The following is a 24,685-nucleotide window of genomic DNA, read 5'->3' as shown; positions in this document are numbered from 1 at the left end:
ACAATTGAGTGAGTTTTACGCTGATTTTAACAATATTCCAATTATATCATGGCGTGTCAGCTTAATGTTGGAGGAAAGCCCGAAGTGATGCAGGTCTCAGATGTTTACCACTTCGGTGAAACCCACGAGCACGGGTATGGTGCTGACAAACCCTAGAAACATAATTGGGGTGAACCGGGATTCGAACCCACAATCATAGGTTTCTGGCGTGCCCACGGGACGCAACTCTGCACAGTGAATCGCGGCACCTTAGACGACTGGGCCATCCGTGCCCCCGTCAAGTTTGACAAAGCATGCTTATTATTACATCCATGTGGACATAAGTTAACACCAATCTTAGGCCTTATATTAGCTTGTTTACAAAATTCAGTGCAGATGGTCAAAAATAAAGATAACAATTTTATTTCAACATCCAGATTGGTACTGCTACTAATGTTAAATGAAAAAATCAAAACAAGTGTTTTTGTTTTTTTTTACAAAATGAAGCTTGGGTTTTTTACATAATAATTTTTTGGGTATGTATTTCTCACGAACATCCATGATAACATCAAGGTTCTTTTCATTTCACCTAATTGTAAAACAGTTGGCCAAAAGTAATTTTTCTTCCTTTCCAATTTCGATTTTTTTTTAATTGGGTGACCAGTCTTGTAAACCAAGTAAAATAAAAAAAAAGGCCTCATTGAACAATAACACATGGAGTGAATGCCACAGTCAGCAATATTACAGCTGTATCACAATTATATCCAGACAAACAGTGGTCAGTAGTGTGGTCTACAGTCTATCCGTGCTGGGCACGGTGAAACAGGTCACACACTGTCACAACCAATGACCTCTTTAACAATTTGTATGTTATGACAAGCACAAGGTGCTAGGGGGACCTCTGTCATGGAGTCACCACAGTGTCAATAATACAATATGAAGAGCTTTAAGAATTTGCCCGATCAAGAGCCCTGAACCTCTCCACACAATCAGTCCAGAAATTGTCAACCTGTCAACATTCTCTCCTCCGCAATCAGTCCAGAAATAGTTAACTTAACATTCTCACCTCCACAATCAGTCCTTAAATTGTCAACATTCTCTCCTCCACAATCAGTCCAGAAATTGTCAACCTGTCAACATTCTCTCCTCCACAATAAGTCCAGAAAAAGTTAACTTAACATTCTCACCTCCACAATCAGTCCTTAAATTGTCAACATTCTCTTCTCCACAATCAGTCCAGAAACTGTCAACCTGTTAACATTCTCTTCTCCACAATCAGTCCTTAAATTGTCAACATTCTCTCCTCGATAATCAGACCAGAAAGTGTCAACATACTCTCCTTATCAGTCCAGAAACTGTCAACTTGTCAACATATTCTTCTCAAAAATCAGTCCAGAAATTGTCAACCTGTTGTCAAGATCACTCCTCCACATAATTAGTCCAGAATTGTGTCAACCTGTTGTCCGCGTTAGAGCAGAACGCCCGGAAGTCTGCAAGCATCTTGTCCTGAAAGTGTTCATCTCCTGTGTTGCCAGAGCGCCATCTCTTGGACAACATGAAGTTCCATGACCACAGAAAGCCAATCTCAGACTGAGGCTCATCAGTGAGTGTACTGCTTGTCTGCCGAGCGATGTAGTCCTTATGGAGGTCAGAGGAGGATTTCTTGCCAAAGCTGGAGGAGTAAGGAGCCTCGATAGTTATGGGAGAGGATGTCTTGATGTCAGGAACCAGGATAAACATGCCGCCAGTGCAGTGGACAAACTGATAGCGGTATTCATCCGGGGTTCGAACTCGGTGTAGATCTGTTTTTGACTCGGGCATCTCAACGACAGCTCGAAGAAATCCGAACCTACAACGAATACAGCTGTCATCAAATACAGAAAGGAGGGGGGAGGTTTATCTGCTGAAGTATATTTAGAGTGGATTCATTACATTTTTTGTGTTTACTATTTTAAAAGTTTGCTTTATTCAACCCAACCAACATTTTGACCAGAAATATTGATATTTGCTGCATGCATGCTTTAGAATGACATTTGTTGTGTTATCTATATAGGATTTTTTTATTGGTACTAATAAGTTTTGCCTGGGTTTCTTTGTGCGGACCAATTAAAGACACTGTTTCTTTATTGTGCTTTCCCAAGATAAGTACATTAATAACAACCAATTTGTACTTAACACAAATTCTCTCCTCCCATAGCTTACACTTCCTTCCTCTGCACATAACATTATATGGCGGGGAGCTATTGATGCTCTGCAGCAATCTCTACTTGTCTGCTTTAGTCAGCAGTATCTTGATGTTTTTGTTTTGTATTTCATCCTCAAACCAACCATAAATCCATAAACCAAGAGTTAACAAGAAAACCGTTATCACTATCCCCCACCATGGGAAACACACTAGAAGTTTGTCTGTTCATAGAGAACTGAACATACATGGCCAAAGGGTGGGTAACTACAAAACAAAATTACGGCATCAATTTAACTCTGTCTTGACAAATATCTCTCAAATATGCAATGTTTCAGTTATGTAAACTTGTCAATAATAATAATATAAATGGGGCCTAACTTTGGAAAAAAAGGTTTCCATGGCACCAATCTCTTTGCTCAGTGTTTACAAGAAGCTCTTATTAGCATTCAAACTTCCATGTAGCTTCTCAGGATACCTTGAAGACAGGACGCACAAAATCTTAAAGTGTAGCAAGGGACGTAACTTTTAAAAAATAAAATTGATAGTACAATTGACGAACTCAATCTTGACCAGTATGTCTTAGATAAGCTTGTAAAGTTTTATTCATGTCACTTCAGGAGTTTCTGAGAAAACTTGTTCCCATTGCAGATACTATGCACTATGTTATCAACATGTTATCAAGGGCCGGAAAAAACCCCAATAATGATTGGGCTAAAAAATAATAATAGTATTGGTTCTCAGGCACCGCCCGCATCATCATAAAGTTCGCTGCACGTTTCGTTTTTATTTAAAAAAAATTTTAAAATATATAAAAAATACTTCAATATTCCAAGTCCAATTTGTATTCCAGTATTTCACTCATCGAGAAATACATTTATGTAGGGAGGCCCTTTCCCAGGTTGAATGTACACAATTGTTTTATTGGTTACACAACTGTTTATTGGTTACATACTAGTTTGAACACCCTTCCAAAAAAAACTGCCCGCCCGCAATATATTTTCAAAAACCATTGCCTGAGAACCAATTCTTTTATTTTTTTAAGCCTTGGCAAGAACTTTTTAACCATCTTGACAAATATCTCTAAGATAGAAAAGCAGTAGTTTCTGAGGACACCGTTCTTGTGCAGTATGCATTAAGTTGAAAAGCATGGAGCAAGGCCCATAACTCTGTAAAAAAATAATTTGAGACACCAAAGTTTGAATGCATTTGAGATCGTGATCAGTATCTGTGTAAAATTTCATTTCTTAAACTACATAGTTTTTTAGGAAACTTGTCCCCATTGAGAAGCTGACAGCTGGAAACACATGGAAGAACTCCGTTCCCATACCCCCTGACCTACTTCATGGTGGGGGATAAACAGTAGCACAGGTACGGAGGTTCTCCTTTATTCAGTGGTATAACAGTTGAAGACGTACCAAAGTAAATATTTTGTATAAAAAGACACAACATCCGATAATTGGACACAAAATATTTTCTTAAAATCCTCAAAGGATATATTCATACAAATCGAAAGCGATTCAAGCATTATTAATTCATGGAATAAACTAGCAGTGTCGCTGACCTCTGAATGATGGCCAGTTGAAACTGGATGGTTTTTGTCTGCTGAGTCTGCTCATCATGCTCTGTGAACAGAAATAACAACAACAATAATAATGATAACAGTAATAGTAACGTACTGTCCCTTTAACAGGCAGTTCCTAATGGAAATTAATGCAACACTAACAGGGTGTTCTATACATGTTATGGATTTTGATACACGCTGTCGTTTCTGAGCACCATGGTATCTAGATCCGATAGGGTCTACTATGGAGGGAACACTTGTACTGTGTGAGTGATCAAAATTTTGATAAAAGGCAATTTCATTAAAATCTGATCATAGTTTTCGCTATTGCTAAACAGAGATCTGAGGACATCCGATGAAGGGTCACATCAGAACGACCTTTCATCCAACCAACCAGAGTGTCGCTTTCCAGATCATGAAAGTGATAGTCGGAATGTGTTTTCTAATCATGCAACCACGAAATATTTAACACGGGGTATTCCGAACGACAGTAACAGGTTTTATGATTATATCCATACAATCTAGGCCACCTATAAGCCATTCCAGAATGTTCTTCTTATCAGTTTTAATTTTTATAATTGAGAATACGTCAAAATATGTTTCAAAAGTGTAGTCGCCAGTTTAAAACTAGTGTCGTAAAGCTCGAGAAAGCTGCCTTCTGATTGGCTAATGTCGATTTCTTGTCAGTCATTTCATTGGTCGGTCAAAATTTGTGAAAGGTCGTTCTGACGTGACCCGTAATGGGATGTCCCCAGATCTTTGTTTAGCAGTAGCGAAAACTAAGATCTGATTTTAATGAGATTGGATATAAGGATACACACATCATCTGAGCACATCACATTACAAAGCATCTGACCTGAGAATAAACCGTTCTCCTGAAGACTGTTGACATTGAGTGGTACAAAGATAGGTCCTCGCAGTGGGTCAGAGTTCTGTGTGTAGGGCAGAGCGAAGGGATCAACCGGAACCGGCAGGAGGTGGAAGCCGCACGATGTCGCCTTACGAGCCCAGCTGTACACCTGGTATGATCAACAAAAGGATTTAATCGGAGTCACAGCAGTCCGTTGTGCAGAGTTGCGTCCCTTGGCTGTACCAGAAACCTATGACTGGGTTCGAATCCCAGCTTTCCACTGATGCATTTCTTGTTTTGTCAACAAATGAACGATCGTTGGTTTCGTCAAAGTGGAAAATGTTTAAGATCCGAATCACATCAGTGAGTGAGTGAGTGAGGGAGTTGGGTTTAACGCCGCTTTTAACAGTATTCCAGTTATATCACACAATCATAGGTTTCTGGCGTGCCTAAGGGACGCAACTCTGTACAGCAAATCATGGCGCCTTAGATGACTGGGCCACCCTTGCCCCCCTTGCCAGATAATTTTCCAAATCTTTTCACGTTTTTAATGAAGGTGCGCACAAGATTTGATGCACTTCGCGATGTAAGACATGTTTTATCACACTATAGATTTTGATTATCGATCAGATCGTCCTGATTCGGAGTCGCCATTTTGTTTGAAACAAATGCAAGTGATACGATAGGTGGAATAGGATTGGTCCACAGGAAGGGACATAACTCATAATAACCATTGGTGGCCCTACGATTGAGCCCAGGAATTCCAGCCTAGTTTTGGAAGATGATCGGTACAATGACAGCAATATATCAATTTGTTTATTATCACAAATCTACATTATGATATGATCATGGGTTTGATTCCCAGATCGGTGATTTCATACAGCCTCTATTATAAAAATAGTCTGCTTGTAAAAAGCATAACTTCTTACGCCATGCATGCTCGAAGTGCTGCATTATTTTTACCCCAATGAAAGGAACATTGTGCAATAGCTTTTTTCATTCTCAGCACCCTGGGCAGTATGCTTGTGAGTTGCTAGAAGGTTGATAGTCACAGTACCATCTCATCCTACTGGATACCCATTCACAGATGGGTGAACAGAGGCAATTTCGAACAAGGTCATTTGCCTAGGGAGACAGCACATGTGCTACATGTGCTTCAGTGGAACTAACCCAGGATCTCACCTTTTGGTGCATCATGTTTTTTCACAATACATCATTATTTAAGAAATAAATGAGGGCACTCTGCGTGATTTATTCTCCCTGCAGTGTTATATTGTATACTTACAATTCACACTAATCGGTTATTTCTAATATGAGATATCAACATTATGCATAGCCTCTTTAAGGATGTTAGTAAAAAGTACACGCTTTTGTAATATTTTCCCGTATTTACAGAGCTACAGATATGCAGCGTATTTGCGTAAAATACCCCCCCAAAATATTCAAAACCCAATTACTTTCAATTAACTTGCGTACAGAAACGCATGCATCAAATGAAAAACTCAAATGTATAAAAACAGCACGCGTAAATACCCAATGACTCCCTGAATACAATCCAACCTCGCCAAATTCAGACAAGTCCATTTTATGAACAGGGGGCTACATTTGGTATTTCCTGCATATTCTCACAATTCTCATGGCGTTTTGTGTATTGCCCTGCTACATCTATGGGGAACAACTCTTTAGACACTCCCCTCTCAAAATAATGTTGTCCAATCTACACCACCAAGTTGCAAGCACATGTTTAAATGACAGAAATGACATCATGACAGAACAATGTTTTATCGTGTAATAAACCATGCTCCGCTCTTCATTGTTCTTTGCGATTTATCGTGTAGATATCTTATATTATACGAAAACAGGTTTGAATCCCAGACATGTGATGTCATGCGGCCCCTCATCTCACCAGGTCACCAAGAAGCCCGCCTGTCGCCACCATCCACTGTATCTGTAGTTCGAAGGCACAGTGGGGACTGTAGTAGGCGTGGTACCTTGCCGTTGCCCACTCTGTCCGCTCGCTCCGACTGCTGGTGTCTACGTCCACATTGACGTACTTGTGATTGCGCGTTGCTGTAATAATAATAATAATAATAATAATAATATTAATGTACATACACATCGCGTGAAAATTCCACATCCTAATTCCACATCCTAATATATGTATGTTACATTATTAACCCTGTCAATGGATGTACAGTGTGCACTTGATTTTCATTCTCAGCTCCCTGGGGCGCATACCTTACTACCCATATTGTTTAACACTGCACTCAGCAATTGCCTGCCAGAAGTACTGAGTTTACAATCAGCGATATATCCCTGGCAATATTCCAGCTATAAGACAGCCAGTAATTAATCAAGTCTGGACCAGACGAGCTAGTGGTTGACATCAGCAACGATAGGCTTACCGTATTCGACGTAATAAGCGCCCATGGCGATATTTGCTAATATATTGGCTAGTGAACATTCCCATTTAGCACCCCTTCCGATTGATCAATGTACATAAGACTTATTTATTCGTGTATAATACGCACTCGTGTACAATATGCACCCTTAATTAGGAGCAATTGAATTCTGGAAAAATATATCTGTCGTGTATGATACGCACAGACTTTTCTTTTGTATCATTTCAGGCTGTCAGCATAAACAACAAAATTTACGATCTTTCAACTCAAAATTTTATTCTAATAAGGCCCCCCTATTTCTAACTTTGAGAGTGCCCTGGGCGCTTATTACATCAAATACGTTATGTCAAAACGGACTGTAGGTGATGTGCTATTTGTTCCATGGATGTAACAAACATGGAGTGAGTGAGTGAGTATGGTTTTACGCCGCTTTTAGCAATATTCCAGCAATATCACGGCGGGGGACACCTCAAATGGGCTTCACACATTGTACCCATGTCAGGAATCGAACCCGGGTCTTCGGCGTGACGAGCGAACGCTTTAACCACTAGGCTACCCGTAACAAACATGGATATAGTGTTATAACAACAACAAACAGATTTAGCGCACAAGTCATTAAGACAAATTATATTAGAAGTCCTAAATGCTCTATTCGCGTAAATGAAATATATGTATATATAGTACATTCATTTAACATTAATATATCATTTAGGACTTTTTTGGTCCCAAATTTCAGTAGATCATCGAAGAAAAAAATTCTAAAAACTTTTTGATTCCTCGAAAATGTTAAAGAGGTCGAAAAGAAAAAGAAAGCTTTTGGGTGGGAGTTTTTAAGTCAGATTTTCAACATGCTTTTTTAATCATTTCTTTACATCGGTAACACCATGAAGGGGTGTTTTTTAAACACTGATTTTGGTCTGCAGAAGAACAAATACTGACAATTTTTTTCACATTTAATTTTTTAGCAATCTCTTAAAGATCTTAGTTCTCATTACTGCTGAACAAAGATCAGAATGACCTTTCATCAGATCAGTCAGAACGAATGAATATGCATGAACTTCTCTAAAATGTCCTGTGGGTCAATCTAACAACGTTAATGTGCAGTGCCGAGCAACAAACAGTTGGATCATGCGATACAATACCCCACAGATGTAGCGTAACTGTTACTTTCATGTCTACTGCATGGGTTATTACAGTGAGTAAGTGAGTTGGGTTTAGCGCCACTTTTAACAGTATTCCAGTTATACCGCAGCGTCAGCTTAATGTGGGGGGAAAGCCCGAAGTGATGCAGGTCTCAGATGTTTACCACTTCGGTGAGACCCACGATCACAGGTACGGTGCTGACAAACCTAGAAACATAATCGGGGCGAACCATGATTCGACCCCACAATCATAGGTTTCTGGCGTGTTCAAGGGACGCAACTCTGCACGGCGAATCACGGCGCCTTAGACGACTGGGCCACCCGTGCCCCTGGGTTATCACAGACAACCAGGACAAAGAGGTGATAACACAAGAAGAACCCATACTAACTACCAAAGCTTTATGTATTGAATTGCAAGCATTAGAGTGAAATCCCCAAAACATTGTCAACACCATATTGTTAAAATTGATAGAAACAAAACCTCTTGAAAAGTCAGAAAACATCAAAATATTTTTGATATATTGGCTGATACACATACATGGGCAGAAGTCAAAAGCTTACATAGTCTAAACTATTTTCAAAGCTTTGTAGAAAAAAACCTTGCGACTAAAAAAGATGAGAAAAATACATCCAACATTGAAGACGCTCACAACATCCTCCATGCAGAGGAAATGCTAAACAAAATCTTGGTGCATAATTTACAGAGCTATGTGTAGGAGTGGTTAATGGCTGAATTCATTTCAGATAATGTGTTTTCTGGTAGATTCAAGTCCAGCCATAGCTGATGGACAATCCCAATATCTTGACGAATGCACCCCCACCTCACAAATCAACTCCCATCCCTCCCCCATCTCATCCAACCTATATCCATTACCCCCACCCATCCCCTCCTTCCCTATCCCCACCCACCCTATCCCCATCCATCCCCTCCTTCCCTATCCCCACCCATCCCTTTCTTCCCTATCTCCACTCACATATCTCTACCCTATCCCCATCCGCCTATCCCTACCCCCTCCGCCCCTATCCCCACCCATCCCCTCCTTCCCTATCTCCACCCACCTATCCCTACCCCCTCCTTCCCTATCTGCACCCCACCCTATCCCCATCTACAACACTACAAATCATCAGAATATTTATTGTTTTTCTATTCATACAGACACAAGAATTGACTGGGTATTAAATATTTGTCTTAACCGTCATTCATATTTTACATCAAAATACATATATGAACATCACCTATGCAAAAGCCATTACTAAAAAGAACACAACACAACTGATACTGTCATTGATGGACACAGAAGTAACACACAATGTTACTGTGTAACCATCCACCTGAAGCACTTACAGAAATGGCTAATGTCCTGACAACATACACAATCTAATCTACCACACCAAAATGCACCCTTCCTAAAGCAGTGTTGTGAATGTCAGATGGTAGTTCATACACCCTTCACCAAAAATAGACTCTCCCATTTTCAAAAATTGCATTGATTTGATGAAGTAAGTTGGGTTATACCCAATGTTTCTAGGTGTACTAGCGTAGCATCTCCTCTGTCTATTACATCTTCTATACCGCCACTACATCTATACTAGCACCCTCCAAACAGCAGAACTCCACCTACCCCTGCCATGCTCTGCTAATAAAATCATTTTATCTGTCAATATTCTTCCTCTAAAACACTTTGAATTTCAGAATAAGGCTGCCACACATAGGGTGTATTTTGATATATTTGATATCAAAAGACACAAGGGTGAGATTCTACTTTTATCATCCAAAACTAGCTCCCACAGGAGATATCGCTTGGGTGAGATCAAGCGATATCTACACTGCAGATATCGCTGCAATGAAATTGCATCACAATGCTTTGAAGACCATTGTGACATCATTGGTTACCATGACATCACAATCAAATGACATCACTAATGGCTCTGCTACTGAAGCTGTTAGCAGTGCTTTTTACACTTTAAACTTATTACTGTCTACAAACTTAAAAAGTTTGCAGAATGATGTTGGATGATAAATAGAATCTCACCCTTGTGTCTTTTGATATCAAATATAACAACACTCATCGATAAAGTTTAAAACTCCTCGGCAAGCCTCCAAATTAAACTTTTATCGACTCGTGTAGATATATTTGACATCAAAAGACACTTGGGTGAGATTCTCCATATCAACCCAAATCATTCTTTGAATAAACGCTGCCATTTAGAAAGTGATCAAATGTAACAAATGTTATATTTGGGATAACGCTCTCTTTGTTTAGTACAGATTCTCGTAGATTTTGGGTTGAGTGCCGTCCGGGACTCGAGCCCACACTGCCAGAGTGAGGCACCTAATCACCAGCACACAAAGTCAGCGATCTAACCCACTCAGCCACCCAGGCTTCCACAAAAAGGAAAGTCCGACAACTTTGCGTACCCCTCTGAGAAGAGCAAATTGGCATGGCTTCTAGGCAGAAAGCTGTCAACACACAATGTCATCCCAGCTGTCGGATTTTTATTTTTGTGGAAGAAAAGTGGGTTAGATCACTGACTTTGTGTTCTGGTGATTAGGTGCCTCAATCTGAGAAGTGTGGTTTCGAATCCTGGAGGGGACTCAACCCCAAAAGTACTGGAATCTGTTCTTTACAAAGAGAGTGTTATCACAAATATAACATGGTTATAAAATCATTCTTTTAACTTTTTTCACATTGTAACGTAAAAAAATGTGTCTTGAGTGTAAAAAGTAGAGCTAACCAGCTTCAATGGCAGTGAGATTACTGTTGTAATTTGATTGTGACATCACAGTAACTGATAACATCACAAAGGTTGGCAAGGACTTAGGCAAGGATACAATTTCATTGTTCTCACCCAAGCGATGTCGCCTGTGGAAGCCAGTTTTGGGTGATAACAGACATCGCCCATTCACATTCTACTTTGTCTTGATCAATAATTTTACATATTTTCTCACATACCTAAAAGAGGCTATTCGTGAGGGTTGATTTGTTATCAATTTACTACAGAAAATAAAAACAATACTATATAAAAAACATAGTTTCAATCCCGGCTTTGTTTTTTCTATTGTGTGTGTTGCAATGTTCATTAGCCAACCTTGCTCTTTTAATGTTCTGCAGAATAGAGTAACATGGTGCGGAATGAGAGTAACCTCCCTTCATACATGTCTGAACATGCTGGAAAAAGACAGACTTAAAACGAAAAAGTTTTCTTCAATCATTGACCATTCTGTGTATTTACAATATATCATCTAGCAAATTTATTGGGTCAAAAACATGTAAGTTTGCATTTAAGGGAATAATTAGTCTGTCATACAGACCCTGACACAAATATATCCTATACAGCCCATGCAAGTCTATAATGTTTGGCAAGTCTAGATTACTGCAGTATCAGGATGAAGAGAGTCTCTGCGCTCATTTATCTTGTATTTTTGTAAAGATAACTTAACAACTGTTTTTCTTCTGTAAGATATGTTCATTTCAAAGACTAGATGTTAGTCTAGGGAATAATATTTTTTCCCAATTTAATTTGTGTTACTTTTTTCATTGTGTTAGGAATATCGGATCTGTAAACAGATCAAGGGATATTAACAAATTGTCTCATGGAGCTAGAACAGCTCTAACATATATAATACTGAAAAGAAGTTCAAGAAAAAACATACTTTCATATTAATATTCTTAATCTAATTTTACTTAATCTTAGTCTCTTACTTTGTCTAGACAATGACAGATTAACTATAGTAATATGAAAGAATCGGGTGGTTTTTAACTTCTTTTCAGTAGTACGTATCATGTAACATTGTGTAGCCAGGGATTGGACAAAAAGTATGCAAGTTCCCTCCGACTAGGAACACAACAGTGGACGATAAAGACAACAATACCGTTGTGCAATAAAACAGATCCTGTAGCTAGACAGGTAGACAGGTAGACAGGTAAGCGTGTTTAGACACCATGTAAGTAAAGGTTTGAGTAAGCTTACCCTCCCGATTAGATAATGCTTACCTTTCTGAGCACAAATGTTCAACTTGCCTGCAAACAACAGCTTAATGATCACACAGTTGAACATCACCACACAATTAGCGTTAGGTCAAAAAATACAACACGTCTAAGATATTTCTGTCTGAACCGGACATTTAATCAGACAACAAGGATGTTTGTTCAGATGACAAAGACATTTACCTGCATGAACTTAATAGTTTCGAAGGTATTAACCTGTCAGGGATTTATCTAGACTTGCTCAGAGGCTGATATTCGGCCCCAAGTCTGCAGCATGTTGATATGGCCAGCGATAGAAACAAACTGTTTTAGTCCACTAGTCCTTGTAATGATAACATACAGCTTGCTTGCTGTTTGTTTGTTGTTTAACGCCACAATCAGCAATATTCCAGCTATATGACGGCGGTCTGTAAATAATCGAGTCTGGACCAGACAATCCAGTGATCAATATCATGAGCATCGATCCTCGCAATTGGGATCGATGACATGCATCAACCAAGTCAGCGAGCCTGACCACCCGATCCCATTAGTCTCCTTTTACGACAAGCACAATCACCTTTTACGGCAAGCATGGGTTGCTGAAGAACTTTTCTTCCCCGGAATCTTCACGGGGGTTTAACATATAGCAAAACCTTGGCAAAAAGGTGAATTTCTATTAGTCCTTATGATACCTTAACTATTGGGCAGTTGGGCAACGACTATGGGACTAGTGCCATTTTCTAATGCTGATGGTAAAAACTAGGTCGACTTGTATTTTTCACTGATAGCAGGTCCAATAAAGTGAGTGAGTGAGTTGGGTTTAACGCCACTTTTAACAGTATTCCAGTTATATCGCGGCGTGTCAGCTTAATGTGGGAGGAAAGCCCGAAGTTATGCAGGTGTCAGACGTTTACCACTTCGGTGAAACCCAAGAGCACGGGTATGGTGCTGACAAACCTAGAAACATAATCGGGGCGAACTGGGATTCGAACCCACAATCAAAGGTTTTTGGCGTGCCCAAGGGACGCAACTCTGCACAGCGAATCACAGTGCCTTAGACTACTGGGCCATCTGTCCCTCTAGGTCCAATTAAGAAGAAGAGGTGCAATTTCAAAATAAAATGATAAAATACCTTTGAAAATTAGAAAATAACTTCAGGACATCCCAATTTTGAATAAACTAGCATTTGTTTCCCCAATTACTTGCCAGGGCATTTAGTTTCAAATTTAAAATAAAACCCTGTCTGAATTAGATTAGTTCAGATGACATGGTTATTTACCTCTCTGAATGAAGTTCCTAGTTCAAACTTGAGTATTAATGTCTAAATCAGACGAGTTCAGACAAAAATATTTAGTTGTTGAATGAAGTTGTTAGTTCAGACGAGAATATTAATGTCTAAATCAGACTACTTCAGACAAAGATACTTAGTTGTCTGAATGAAGTTACTAGTTCAGACCAGTATTAATCTGTCTAGATCAGACTAGTTCATACAAGAGTATTTGTTGCTTTAATTCAGAATAGTTCAGATGAGGATATTTTCCTGTCTGTATGAAGGTGATATTAGACATACTGATGTTAGTCCAAGTGGCAGGGATATGACAGACGCTTCAGATGTCATCAGTAACTGCGACTGAACAGGACAGGTTCAGACAACATGGCTATTTGGGTCTGACAGGATTAATTAGTTCAGACGATGAACAGATCAACCAAACAAGCATTTTCAATTTGCATTGAACTGATATTACTTGGCTTGATAATTGCCTATCTGAATAGATGTCGTATGAACTCAACGAATGAAATAACCATCAGTAGCTCACACCTTCATCTAGATGACGGAGAACCTAATCAGTATGGACTGACTGAATATTTCACACTTACAGATATTTCTGGGAACCAACATGGCCTCCCACAACATGTCCAGAATACATTTTGAAATAATCAATCTTTTGAAATAATCATTTGAAATAATAAATCTTTTGAAATAATCAACCTCATTTATAGGTGAGAGGGTTGGATTATGAAGGGACTGCTTGAGACAGAATTGACTAATTCGTGACCAACTCGTGTTATTCCGGGACAAGCTGAATAGTGACTCGTGCCCCTCTCGTGGCCAATTTGCGACTGGGTTCCGTCTAAGAGCAAACGGACATAAGCAAAAGAATTGTCAACTCGTGGCGTAATGATTCACGTATATTTCCCCCATTGTCATATATATTCCAGATGCTATTGAAAACACATCCTGAATTATGGTATTTTTTACAGTATGACTGAACACATTTAACTGTACCTAGGGTATATCATTAGATGCAAGACAAAAAAAAAAATTAATCCCTCGGGATTCTTTGATCGAAGTTCTTGATGTCATACACGCATTCTGATTGGTTTGTCGTATTTTCGCACATAACTTTCTTCGATAGGGGGACGAGTCTTCTTGAAGGTTATGCAAAGGGGAGAGTGGTGACGAATGAGAGTTGACTTTCATTGAGACTAGACTTACAAATAATGGATATCAAAAGTTAAACAAACATGGCTGTTAATAGCACTGAAACTGCCTGCTGTACAACTAGTTATCAACGTTAAACAAAACATACCGGAGCCATCTTAACTTTTAATTAACTATCAATTTTACACAATACAGGCAATCTAGACCTGCTTTGATTCCAATATTTGGCCTCAAGTCTGCAGCAAATGTCAGTAAAATTTTGTAAATTGGAATTATAAATGTCTGAATTCACATGTAAATTATCTGGTACTTATAACTAATGTTATGGGTTTGTAGAGGTAACTGTATATCACTGTTAATAGGGCCAATACAGAGGAAGAGATAAGCTTTGATGCTTAGTTTCACATTGAATTCAAAAGATAAAATACCTCTGAATCAACTGACAAACAAGATGTGTTCATACCAGATTAACCAGAGTCTATCTAAATTAGTTCTTAGTGATTATTTTGATTGGTTTGCATATTATTTGCGTGAATTAAGGTAGAAATGGTATTTTTGTATTTGAGTAGCAAATTCATAACAAACATAAAAAGATTGGGAGTGAGTGAGTGAATATGGTTTTACGCCACTTTTAGCAATATTTCAGCAATATCACGGCGGGGGGACACCAGAAATGGGCTTCACACATTGTACCCATGTCGGGAATCGAACCCGGGTCTTCGGCGTGACGAGCGAACGCTTTACCCAGTAGGCTACCTGACCGCCACTGAAAAGTTTGGGACATTTGGCAGCCATGGGCTCAACAATGACTGGCTTTCCACCTCTTGATTGTACCGGTGACATGTTGGTTGTACCGGTGACATGTTGGTTGTACCGGTCACATGTTGGTTGTACCGGTCACATGTTGGTTGTTGCAGGTCAACTCACCTAGCTGTTGTCCCCAGCCCTGCTTGTTCAGGTCAGACTCGACCCGCCAGTCAACATGGGCTTGGAACTCTCGCTCTGGACTGTTCCCACTCGGGAGGTAGAACGTGTCCCGTTTGGGGGCATCTTGATCAACATGGAGCACGGTCACCTCACAGAACTCGTTCTGGAAGCACATGTTGTAGGGGCACGATGTGTTGGGCAGGTTCAGAATGTCTGGAACAGAGTGAGTGAGTGAGTGAGTGAGTGAGTGAGTGAGTGAGTGAGTGAGTGAGTGGGTGGGTGGGTGGGTGTATAAGTGAGTAAGTGAGTGAGTGAGTGGGTGAGTGGGTTGGGTGGGTTGGTGTATGAGTGAGTGAGTGAGTGAGTGAGTGAGTGAGTGAGTGAGTGAGTGAGTGAGTGAGTGAGTGAGTGAGTGAGATGCTGACTCAGTATTTATGAATTATCTGATTGTTGTAAATCTTGATAATTGTTTTTGTTGTTTGTTTGTTATTTCACACTGCATTCAGTACACAAGCAATGGGACAGCGGTCTGTAAATCATCAAGTTTGGATCAGACAATCCAGGGATTGACACCCTGAGCATCGATCTTCGCAAATGGGATACAATGACATGCATCAACCAAATCAGAGAGTTACCACCTGATCCCATTTGTCGCCTCTTGTCACAAGACCAATTCTAACCCAGATCTTCACAGGGTCCCGACAATTACATGAGGGACCAATAATCTGTACTTCCTACTTTTGAGTAAGTTATTCCATCAGTAACTCAATGTCAATTAAAAGACAATGAAGAAAAACGTATGACATGTCAACCATACATAGAAACTGAACTGAAGTCATGCTGTTCTGATGAAATAATTTTACCAATTTGTGTGTGCGTGTGCGTGTGCGTGTGCGTGTGGGTGTGTGTGTGGGTGTGCGTGTGCGTGTGCGTGTGCGTGTGCGGGTGTGTGCATGCGTGCGTACATGTGGGGTTTAACACCACTTTTAGGCTAAAAAAATAATAAACCTGGATCTCAAGCACCGCTCACATCATCACAAAGTTAGCTGCACGTTTCGTTTTTTATTTCCATTTTCAAAAAAGATTTTAAAAAAAGACACTGCCCGCCCGCACTATATTTTCAAAAAAACATTGCCTGAGAACCAGTTCTTTTATTTTATTAAGCCTTGTCAATATTCATCCCTGGCCGCGTCATACCAAAAGACGTTAAAAGATGGTACTTGTTGTTACCCTGTCTGGCGCTCGGCATTAAGGGGCTAAAACAAGGACTGGTCGGCTCGCAGTCAGTATACTGTGTCTGAGTGGAGTATTCACGTTCAACTGCGGCATGATATCTCAGTGAGCTAGCACTATATATCGGCATCAGTCCGGACTAGTACAAGCAGCCACACACACACACACACGTACATGCATGTCGCTATATAAGTGCAATAATCTTGGACGCGACGTTAAACCCAATTTCACCTCACCTCACCTTATCAATATTCAACTACCGGTTTATGATGGCAGCCTCCTACTAATCGAGTTGGAAGCAGACAATCCAGTGAATGATAAAGTGAACAAAACGCCATGCCATCAACCAGTGTGACGCCGTGTGACGCCGTGTGACGCCGTGTGACGCCGTGTCGCTCACCAGGCTTCCCTTTAGCAGGCGGGATGAAGTACAGATAGAATCCGAAGATGAACTTGTGTTTGGGGTTGCCGGACGCATGGAGGATCAACTTATCATCCACCAGTTCCTGCAAGGGATACAAGCAATATAACAGCAATACAACTATACACATCCACACAAGCAGCTGCATAGTCAAATGTGAAAAGGTTGTCACTGAAGAAATATGAGGGTTGATAGTTAGTTCTAAGCCTAGTATAGAAGGAATTGTGTATTAAATAGTGAGATCTTTTGTTGTGAACATTACATGATGTCATAGAGGTAGATCCACTAAAACTTGAGTCAACTGAGCAAAATGTTTTGATTTGACAAGTTTGCAAAATAAGCAGGGGTTTGTGACCTTTGGAAAATGGACAAACCACACAAGCAGACACTCTATCCACTACACCACGGAGGTTGTCCCCGGGCAGACGCTCTATCCACTACACCACGGAGGTGGTCTCCGGGCAGACGCTCTATCCACTACACCACGGAGGTTGTCCCCGGGCAGACGCTCTATCCACTACACCACGGAGGTGGTCCCCGGGCAGACGCTCTATCCACTACACCACGGAGGTTGTCCCCGGGCAGACGCTCTATCCACTACACCACGGAGGTTGTCCCCGGGCAGACGCTCTATCCACTACACCACGGAGGTGGTCTCCGGGCAGACGCTCTATCCACTACACCACGGAGGTTGTCCCCGGGCAGACACTCTATCCACTACACCACGGAGGTGGTCCCCGGGCAGACGCTCTATCCACTACACCACGGAGGTTGTCCCCGGGCAGACGCTCTATCCACTACACCACGGAGGTTGTCCCCGGGCAGACGCTCTATCCACTACACCACGGAGGTTGTCCCCGGGCAGACGCTCTATCCACTACACCACGGAGGTTGTCCCCGGGCAGACGGTCTATACATTACACCATAGAGGTGGTCCCCGGGCAAACGCTCTATACATTACACCATAGAGGTGGTCCCCGGGCAGACACTCTATCCACTACACCACGGAGGTTGTCCCCGGGCAGACACTCTATCCACTACACCATAGAGGTGGTCCCCGGGCAGACGGTCTATACATTACACCATAGAGGTGGTCCCCGGGCAGACGCTCTATACATTACACCATAGAGGTGGTCCCCGGGCAGACACTCTATCCACTACACCACGGAGGTTGTCCCCGGGCAGACACTCTATCCACTACACCATAGAGGTGGTCCCCGGGCAGACGGTCTATACATTACACCATAGAGGTGGTCCCCGGGCAGACACTCTATCCACTACACTACGGAGGTGGTCCCCGGGCAGACGCTCTATCCACTACACCACGGAGGTTGTCCCCGGGCAGACGGTCTATACATTACACCATAGAGGTGGTCCCCGGGCAGACGCTCTATACATTACACCATAGAGGTGGTCCCCGGGCAGACACTCTATCCACTACACCACGGAGGTTGTCCCCGGGCAGACACTCTATCCACTACACCATAGAGGTGGTCCCCGGGCAGACGGTCTATACATTACACCATAGAGGTGGTCCCCGGGCAGACACTCTATCCACTACACCACGGAGGTGGTCCCCGGGCAGACACTCTATCCATTACACCATAGAGGTGGTCCCCGGGCAGACGCTCTATCCACTACACCACGGAGGTGGTCCCCGGGCAGACGCTCTATCCACTACACCACGGAGGTGGTCCCCGGGCAGACACTCTATCCACTACACCACGGAGGTGGTCCCCGGGCAGACAGTCTATACATTACACCATAGAGGTGGTCTCCGGGCAGATGCTCTATCCACTACACCTCGGAGGTGGTCTCCGGTCAGACGCTCTATCCACTAGACCACGGAGGCCGTCTCTGGGCAGACACTCTATCCACTACACCACAGAGGTGGTCCCTGGGCAGATGCTTTATCCACTACACCACGGATCTGGTCTCAGGGCAGACGCTCTATCCATTACACCATGGAGGTGGTCTCCGGCCAGTCCCTCTGTCCACTAAACCATGGAGGTTGTTCTTTAATTTGCATGTAACCCAATGAGACAGCTGACATACCTGCAGTTTGTCCACAGCATCCTTAGTGGTCTCGATGCCAGCCACGTTCATCTGGCACCACAACACTGCCTCCGCCGAGATGAAGGTGTTGATGGCCAGACCCGGCTGCTTGGGCAGGAAGGCCAAACCAGTTCTAGAACAATGACAAAGAAAGGTGAGTGAGTGAGTGAGTGAGTGAGTGTTTGATTTGGGAGGAAGTTCAAAGTGATGCTGGTAATAGACAATAAGAACTTATATATGCTTGAATGGGGTTGACAGATCATGGATTATAATACAGGCCAATCTGGGATTCAAACCCATGATCACTGTATCCTTGCATGGATAAGGGAAGCAACTCTGCACAGCAAGGTACAGCACCCTAAACCACTGGGCCACCTGTTCCCCCTACTATAGAGTTGCCAGGTGTCAATACATTCCCTGTTGAAAGTTTCACTTTAATGAAAGAGCGACCTACTTCAACAGGTATAGAGGTTCAAATAAACTACAAGTACCAGCCGTATCCCAATTGTGTAGTTCTATGCTCATGAATATGGCACCACAACACTGCCTCCGCAGGAATATTGGAATATTGCTGTGTGTGGCATTAAACAACAAACATCAAAAAGAGTCCTCAGCAACTTACTGTACATCTGTGAAGGCCTCTATCAACTTGGCTGCAGAGGTGGCTCGAGACAGACCATCTTCCTTGGTGCTGCCCTTCTGACTGCAACACCCACAAGTCACCATACACACACAGTAACTATCATAGGTAATCTCCACATTTCAAATATTTGACTACCGTTGGACTTGGAATATTTAAGGATTTTTAAATTTTTTGTTTTAATGGAAATAAAAGCAAAATGTGCTGCAAACTTTATGATGATGCGGGCGGTGCCTGAGAACCAAGACTATTATTTTTTTAACCTTAACACTGAGATCTCCTGAAAATGATGTCAACTGACAGGTTCAGGCTGGTAGACTCAAAGGTTCTTAGCACAGAGTTAGAAACTAGAATTGTGTCACTTGTGTACATGAATTAAAACACATAACTCCCAACAAACATCATACAATAACCAGAGTATCATCCTACTTTGGCCGTTGACACAGCTGCCATGAGTTTTGAGCTAATCAAGTGGGGCCATATATCCTTCTCAAAAGAGCATCCAATTCGTTCATATGACCATAGTTAATCTTTCATGACTTTTGATTTCATCTTATATGAAAAAATCAGGTTTTATTTTGAGTAGTATAGATTGACTGAGGGGACCAAGAAAATATTCTAATTATCTAGTTTCAAACGGGGATAACTACAGTCCATTTGCTGCAAAATCGTACCGATGAAATGCAAAAAATATATATATACCGTATTCGAAGTAATAAGTGCCCACAGCGATAGTTATATGAAATCAACAATATGTCCTAAATGGTGTGAAAGTCATTTTATGTCCATTTCAGACATTGTCATGAAGTAAAGAAAAAGTTTTTTAACAAACAATCATGTAATTGTTGGTGTTTTAATACAGGTTGTTACAAGGGGCACTGCACTGTAAACTGAACATCCCAATATTCGCACATGAAAGTCGCACACATCAGGCCAACCTACTACTGCTTTTTCTGTAATAAAATCCTGTCAAATAAAAAGTCTAAATCAGAAGTGTATATAAAATATGATATTATGGTGATGGGTTGGTATGGACAAATACATAACAGTCATGCCACTGAAGGCGAATTGTTATTGTCGGATTTATATCTATTTTGCATTTCATCTGTACGATTTTGCAGCGAAAGGACTATAAATATGGATAAGTTCAGACACAACAACAGTATCTACATATCAGAAGTTTCTAGTTATCTATTTCTACTTGACAAGAGTTCACTACTAAAGCACTAATGGTCCTACAGATCTCTGTGTGTGGCCTATTGCTGATGTGGCTCTAAGCAATACTCCCTCCCTCCCTCACACATTCACTCACTCATCCAGCTGTCTGACTCACTCACTCACTCCCTCACTCACTCACTCACCCACCCACCCACCTGTCTGCCTCCTGCTTGCCGGGGCTGGTCTCTCCACTGCTGGCTGACCCGTCCGGCTGGAGCTGTCAACACCATCAGTCAGTATACACACATGTATGCACACATCTTCACGAGGCAAGAGAATTAACTAACTATAAAAGTCCAGTTTCCACCCTTGCCGAACTAGGCTGGAATTATGGAGTTACATTTTGGCTGTACTAACGAGTCTATGCATAGTCCAATCAAAATTGCGCAACAAAATCGAAAACCGGTTCATAACTGTTTCGGATTTCGATCGACAACTTGTTGTCAACAGATATTTTCCAAATCCTTCCATGTTTTAAATCAAAGTGCTCACGTGATTTGATGCACTTCGTGATGAAAGACCCATTTCATCATGATATAGATCTTGATTATTGATCAGATCGTCTTGACTGGGCGCCGCCATTTTGTTTGAAGCAAATGCAAGTGATACAAGAGGTGCAATCTGATTGGTCCATAGGAGAGGTTTAGAAGGGACATAACTCATAATAACCAGTGGTGGCGCTACGATTGAGCCCAGTAATTCCAGCCTAGTTCAGCAAGGGTGGAAACTGGACTTTTATAGTCAGTTAACTCCCTTGCCGTGAGGAAAGCCTAAAGTGATGCAGGTCTTACCACTTCTGCATCGTGAGTTTTCATGCGATGATACAATACACGATAATTTTTACTGTATTGATATGAGACGATACACTTTCTAAAATAAATTACTTACTACTCGTTTAGTGACCCCCCCACTGATTTTTTAGTCAAATATCACAAAATGTATTGTAATTAGCGTTTCAAGTTCACTCCTAAGCATACATGTTACAAATACCTACTCCGAAATATTTATAGACAAAAGGTTTCAAAATATGTGTATCATGAAATGTATCATACCGTGACCTAGGTATCATGATACGTATCGTATCATAACTTTGATGTCTCGTTTCACCCCTAGTTTTTTGTCTACTGCTGCACTTAGCAATATTCCAGCTATGTGAGTGAGTGAGTGAGTGAGTGAGGTTTATCGCCGCTTTTAACAGTATTGCAGTTATATCACGGCGTGTCAGCTTAATGTGGGAGGAAAGCCCGAAGTGATGCAGGTCTAAGACGTTTACCACTTCGGTGAAACCCACGAGCACGGGTATGGTGCTGACAAACCTAGAAACATAATCGGGGCGAACTGGGATTTGAAACCACAATCATAGGTTTCTGGCTTGCCCAAGGGACGCAAGAACTCTGCACAGCGAATCGCGGCGCCTTAGACGACTGGGCCACCCGTGCCCCCTCCAGCTATGTGACGGTTGGGGGGGTACTGACTGACCTTTGACCTGCGAGCTTGGTGGGTGCGCTTGAGCTTGTTGATAGTCTCCAGGTAACGGACGAAGCCTGAGATGAGTGTCTTTACCTCCTGTCCGGACCTCTTCTCATAGATGTCGCATCTGACAACAAACATTATTGCATGTACCAGGGAATCTCAATAATAAAAATAACAAGAAAACAGCATCAGAATTTTGTTTGTTAATATAGAAGTGAATAATATGAAGTTAATGTTGAAAAGCATGTAGCATGGGACAAAACTAAAATATTTATGGCAAACATTTTGAACTTAGTCTTAATAAGTATCTCTTAGATAAGCCTGCAAAGTTTCAGTCATTTAACTTCAGTAGTTTCTGGGAAAACTCAGGCCTCAATGTTTAAATTTTTACCAAGTTTTTTTTTCCAGGTAGCCAGTGGTAAAATTAAGAAGTCAAACCAATCGTGTAGTAGCCAAAGGATTTGAAATTATCTTTTATCAAATAACTATTGTATGTACAAGTAGCGCTAGTCTTGAAATTGTATATTACTGGAAACTGTACTTGAGTTTTGTTACTTGTGACTCAAACAATGATGCAGTTTATGTTACTAGGTGACGTGTTTATTTTTGTGTCTACATATGTGTAGCAATAGATTTAGTCGCCACAAGATATTTTTCAAGGTAGTCATTTGGCTACCTCTGAATTTTAGGCGACCAACTACTCTCAATGACCAACTACTCTCCACGACCAACTACTCTCAACGACCAACTACTCTCCACGACCAACTACTCTCAACGACCAACTACTCTCAACGACCAACTACTCACAACGACCAACTACTCTCAACAACCAACTACTCTCAACGACCAACTACTCACAACGACCAACTACTCTCCACGACCAACTACTCTCCACGACCAACTACTCTCAACGACCAACTACTCACCACGACCAACTACTCTCAACGACCAACTACTCTCGACGACCAACTACTCTCAACGACCAACTACTCTCAACGACCAACTACTCACAACGACCAACTACTCACAACGACCAACTACTCTCCACGACCAACTACTCTCCACGACCAACTACTCACCACGACCAACTACTCTCAACGACCAACTACTCTCCACGACCAACTACTCTCCACGACCAACTACTCTCCACGACCAACTACTCTCCACGACCAACTACTCACCACGACCAACTACTCTCCACGACCAACTACTCACCACGACCAACTACACTCAACGACCAACTACTCTCGACGACCAACTACTCTCGACGACCAACTACTCTCAACGACCAACTACTCTCAACGACCAACTACTCTCGACGACCAACTACTCTCAACGACCCCCAGCTGTGAATGGGTACTTGGTAGGATGAGTTGCTAATGACTGTCAACCATCTACCGCCTCACAGGCTTGGATTGTATACTCCCCATGGAGCTGATAATGAAAATCAAGTGCACACTGATCCATTGACTGGAGTAATAAAATCTCTCCTGGTCTTAGTGTATTTGAGCAGTTATAAACTGGAATGTGGGCTATTTAAACTCATAATAAATAATAATGTAAGTCCATGTATCAACCACAATATTTTCAGATGAGGGCCAAAGAAAGGCAAAGGTAAGTACTGTGAAACCTTGTCAATCTGGACCCTCTTAATCTGCAGGTCCAGACCAAAGTATGGAACCGTTCAGATAAACATGGTTTCATTATATAAGTTAGAAGTCAAGAAGTCTTCACTATTGATGAAATTAGTGAGTGAGTATGGTTTTACGCCACTTTTAGCAATATTCCAGCAATATCACAGCGGGAGACACATAAAATTATGAATGGCATTAATTGCACGTTTTACCCGACTTGTGGCAATATTCCAGACATCACATGTTCCCCATCCCATCACGTGTAAACTCACCTATGATGTCCCTCTATGATTTTCTTGGTTGCTGAGTTGTTGCTGGGCAACAGGAAAAAGCGACTTCGCCAGTACTTGAGTGACTGTAGCAGAAGTAGAAGGGTCTCATTCAGAAACAGTTTACTCAAGATTAAATTAAAAAAAAATAAATTCGTTTTTCAATTCACATATCAGTCAGTATTTTTGCAATAAATGCCATTTAATATAATATGTCATGTTTATTAATCAACTTATTCAACTCAAAATACAACACATATTAAGGAGTACTACTTTGCATTGATA

At 41.4% G+C, this 24,685-nt stretch overlaps 1 protein-coding gene across 1 annotated transcript in view; it reads right to left on the bottom strand.

The window, feature by feature from the left end:
* Positions 1 to 308: 308 nt before the first annotated feature.
* Positions 309 to 24,685, bottom strand: part of LOC139477366 (GATOR complex protein Iml1-like) — a 68,684-nt gene continuing 44,307 nt past the window's right edge. The window contains exons 30-41 of the mRNA XM_071259921.1: positions 24,404 to 24,486; positions 22,504 to 22,621; positions 21,180 to 21,241; positions 19,789 to 19,869; positions 19,167 to 19,299; positions 17,091 to 17,196; positions 15,458 to 15,670; positions 12,115 to 12,141; positions 6,482 to 6,645; positions 4,582 to 4,744; positions 3,726 to 3,786; positions 309 to 1,828 (exon numbers count right to left, since the gene is read on the bottom strand). Coding sequence (XP_071116022.1) covers positions 1,399 to 1,828; positions 3,726 to 3,786; positions 4,582 to 4,744; positions 6,482 to 6,645; positions 12,115 to 12,141; positions 15,458 to 15,670; positions 17,091 to 17,196; positions 19,167 to 19,299; positions 19,789 to 19,869; positions 21,180 to 21,241; positions 22,504 to 22,621; positions 24,404 to 24,486 — 1,641 coding nt within the window. The 3' untranslated portion in view covers positions 309 to 1,398. The remainder of the gene's footprint in view (positions 1,829 to 3,725; positions 3,787 to 4,581; positions 4,745 to 6,481; positions 6,646 to 12,114; positions 12,142 to 15,457; positions 15,671 to 17,090; positions 17,197 to 19,166; positions 19,300 to 19,788; positions 19,870 to 21,179; positions 21,242 to 22,503; positions 22,622 to 24,403; positions 24,487 to 24,685) is intronic.

Source organism: Haliotis cracherodii, unplaced genomic scaffold (assembly GCF_022045235.1).
Source record: "Haliotis cracherodii isolate W230 unplaced genomic scaffold, xgHalCrac1.p SCAF_33, whole genome shotgun sequence".
Taxonomy (NCBI): domain Eukaryota; kingdom Metazoa; phylum Mollusca; class Gastropoda; order Lepetellida; family Haliotidae; genus Haliotis; species Haliotis cracherodii.
Note: the sequence above shows the minus strand (reverse complement) of the source record. Positions and strands in the feature narration are given on the sequence as shown.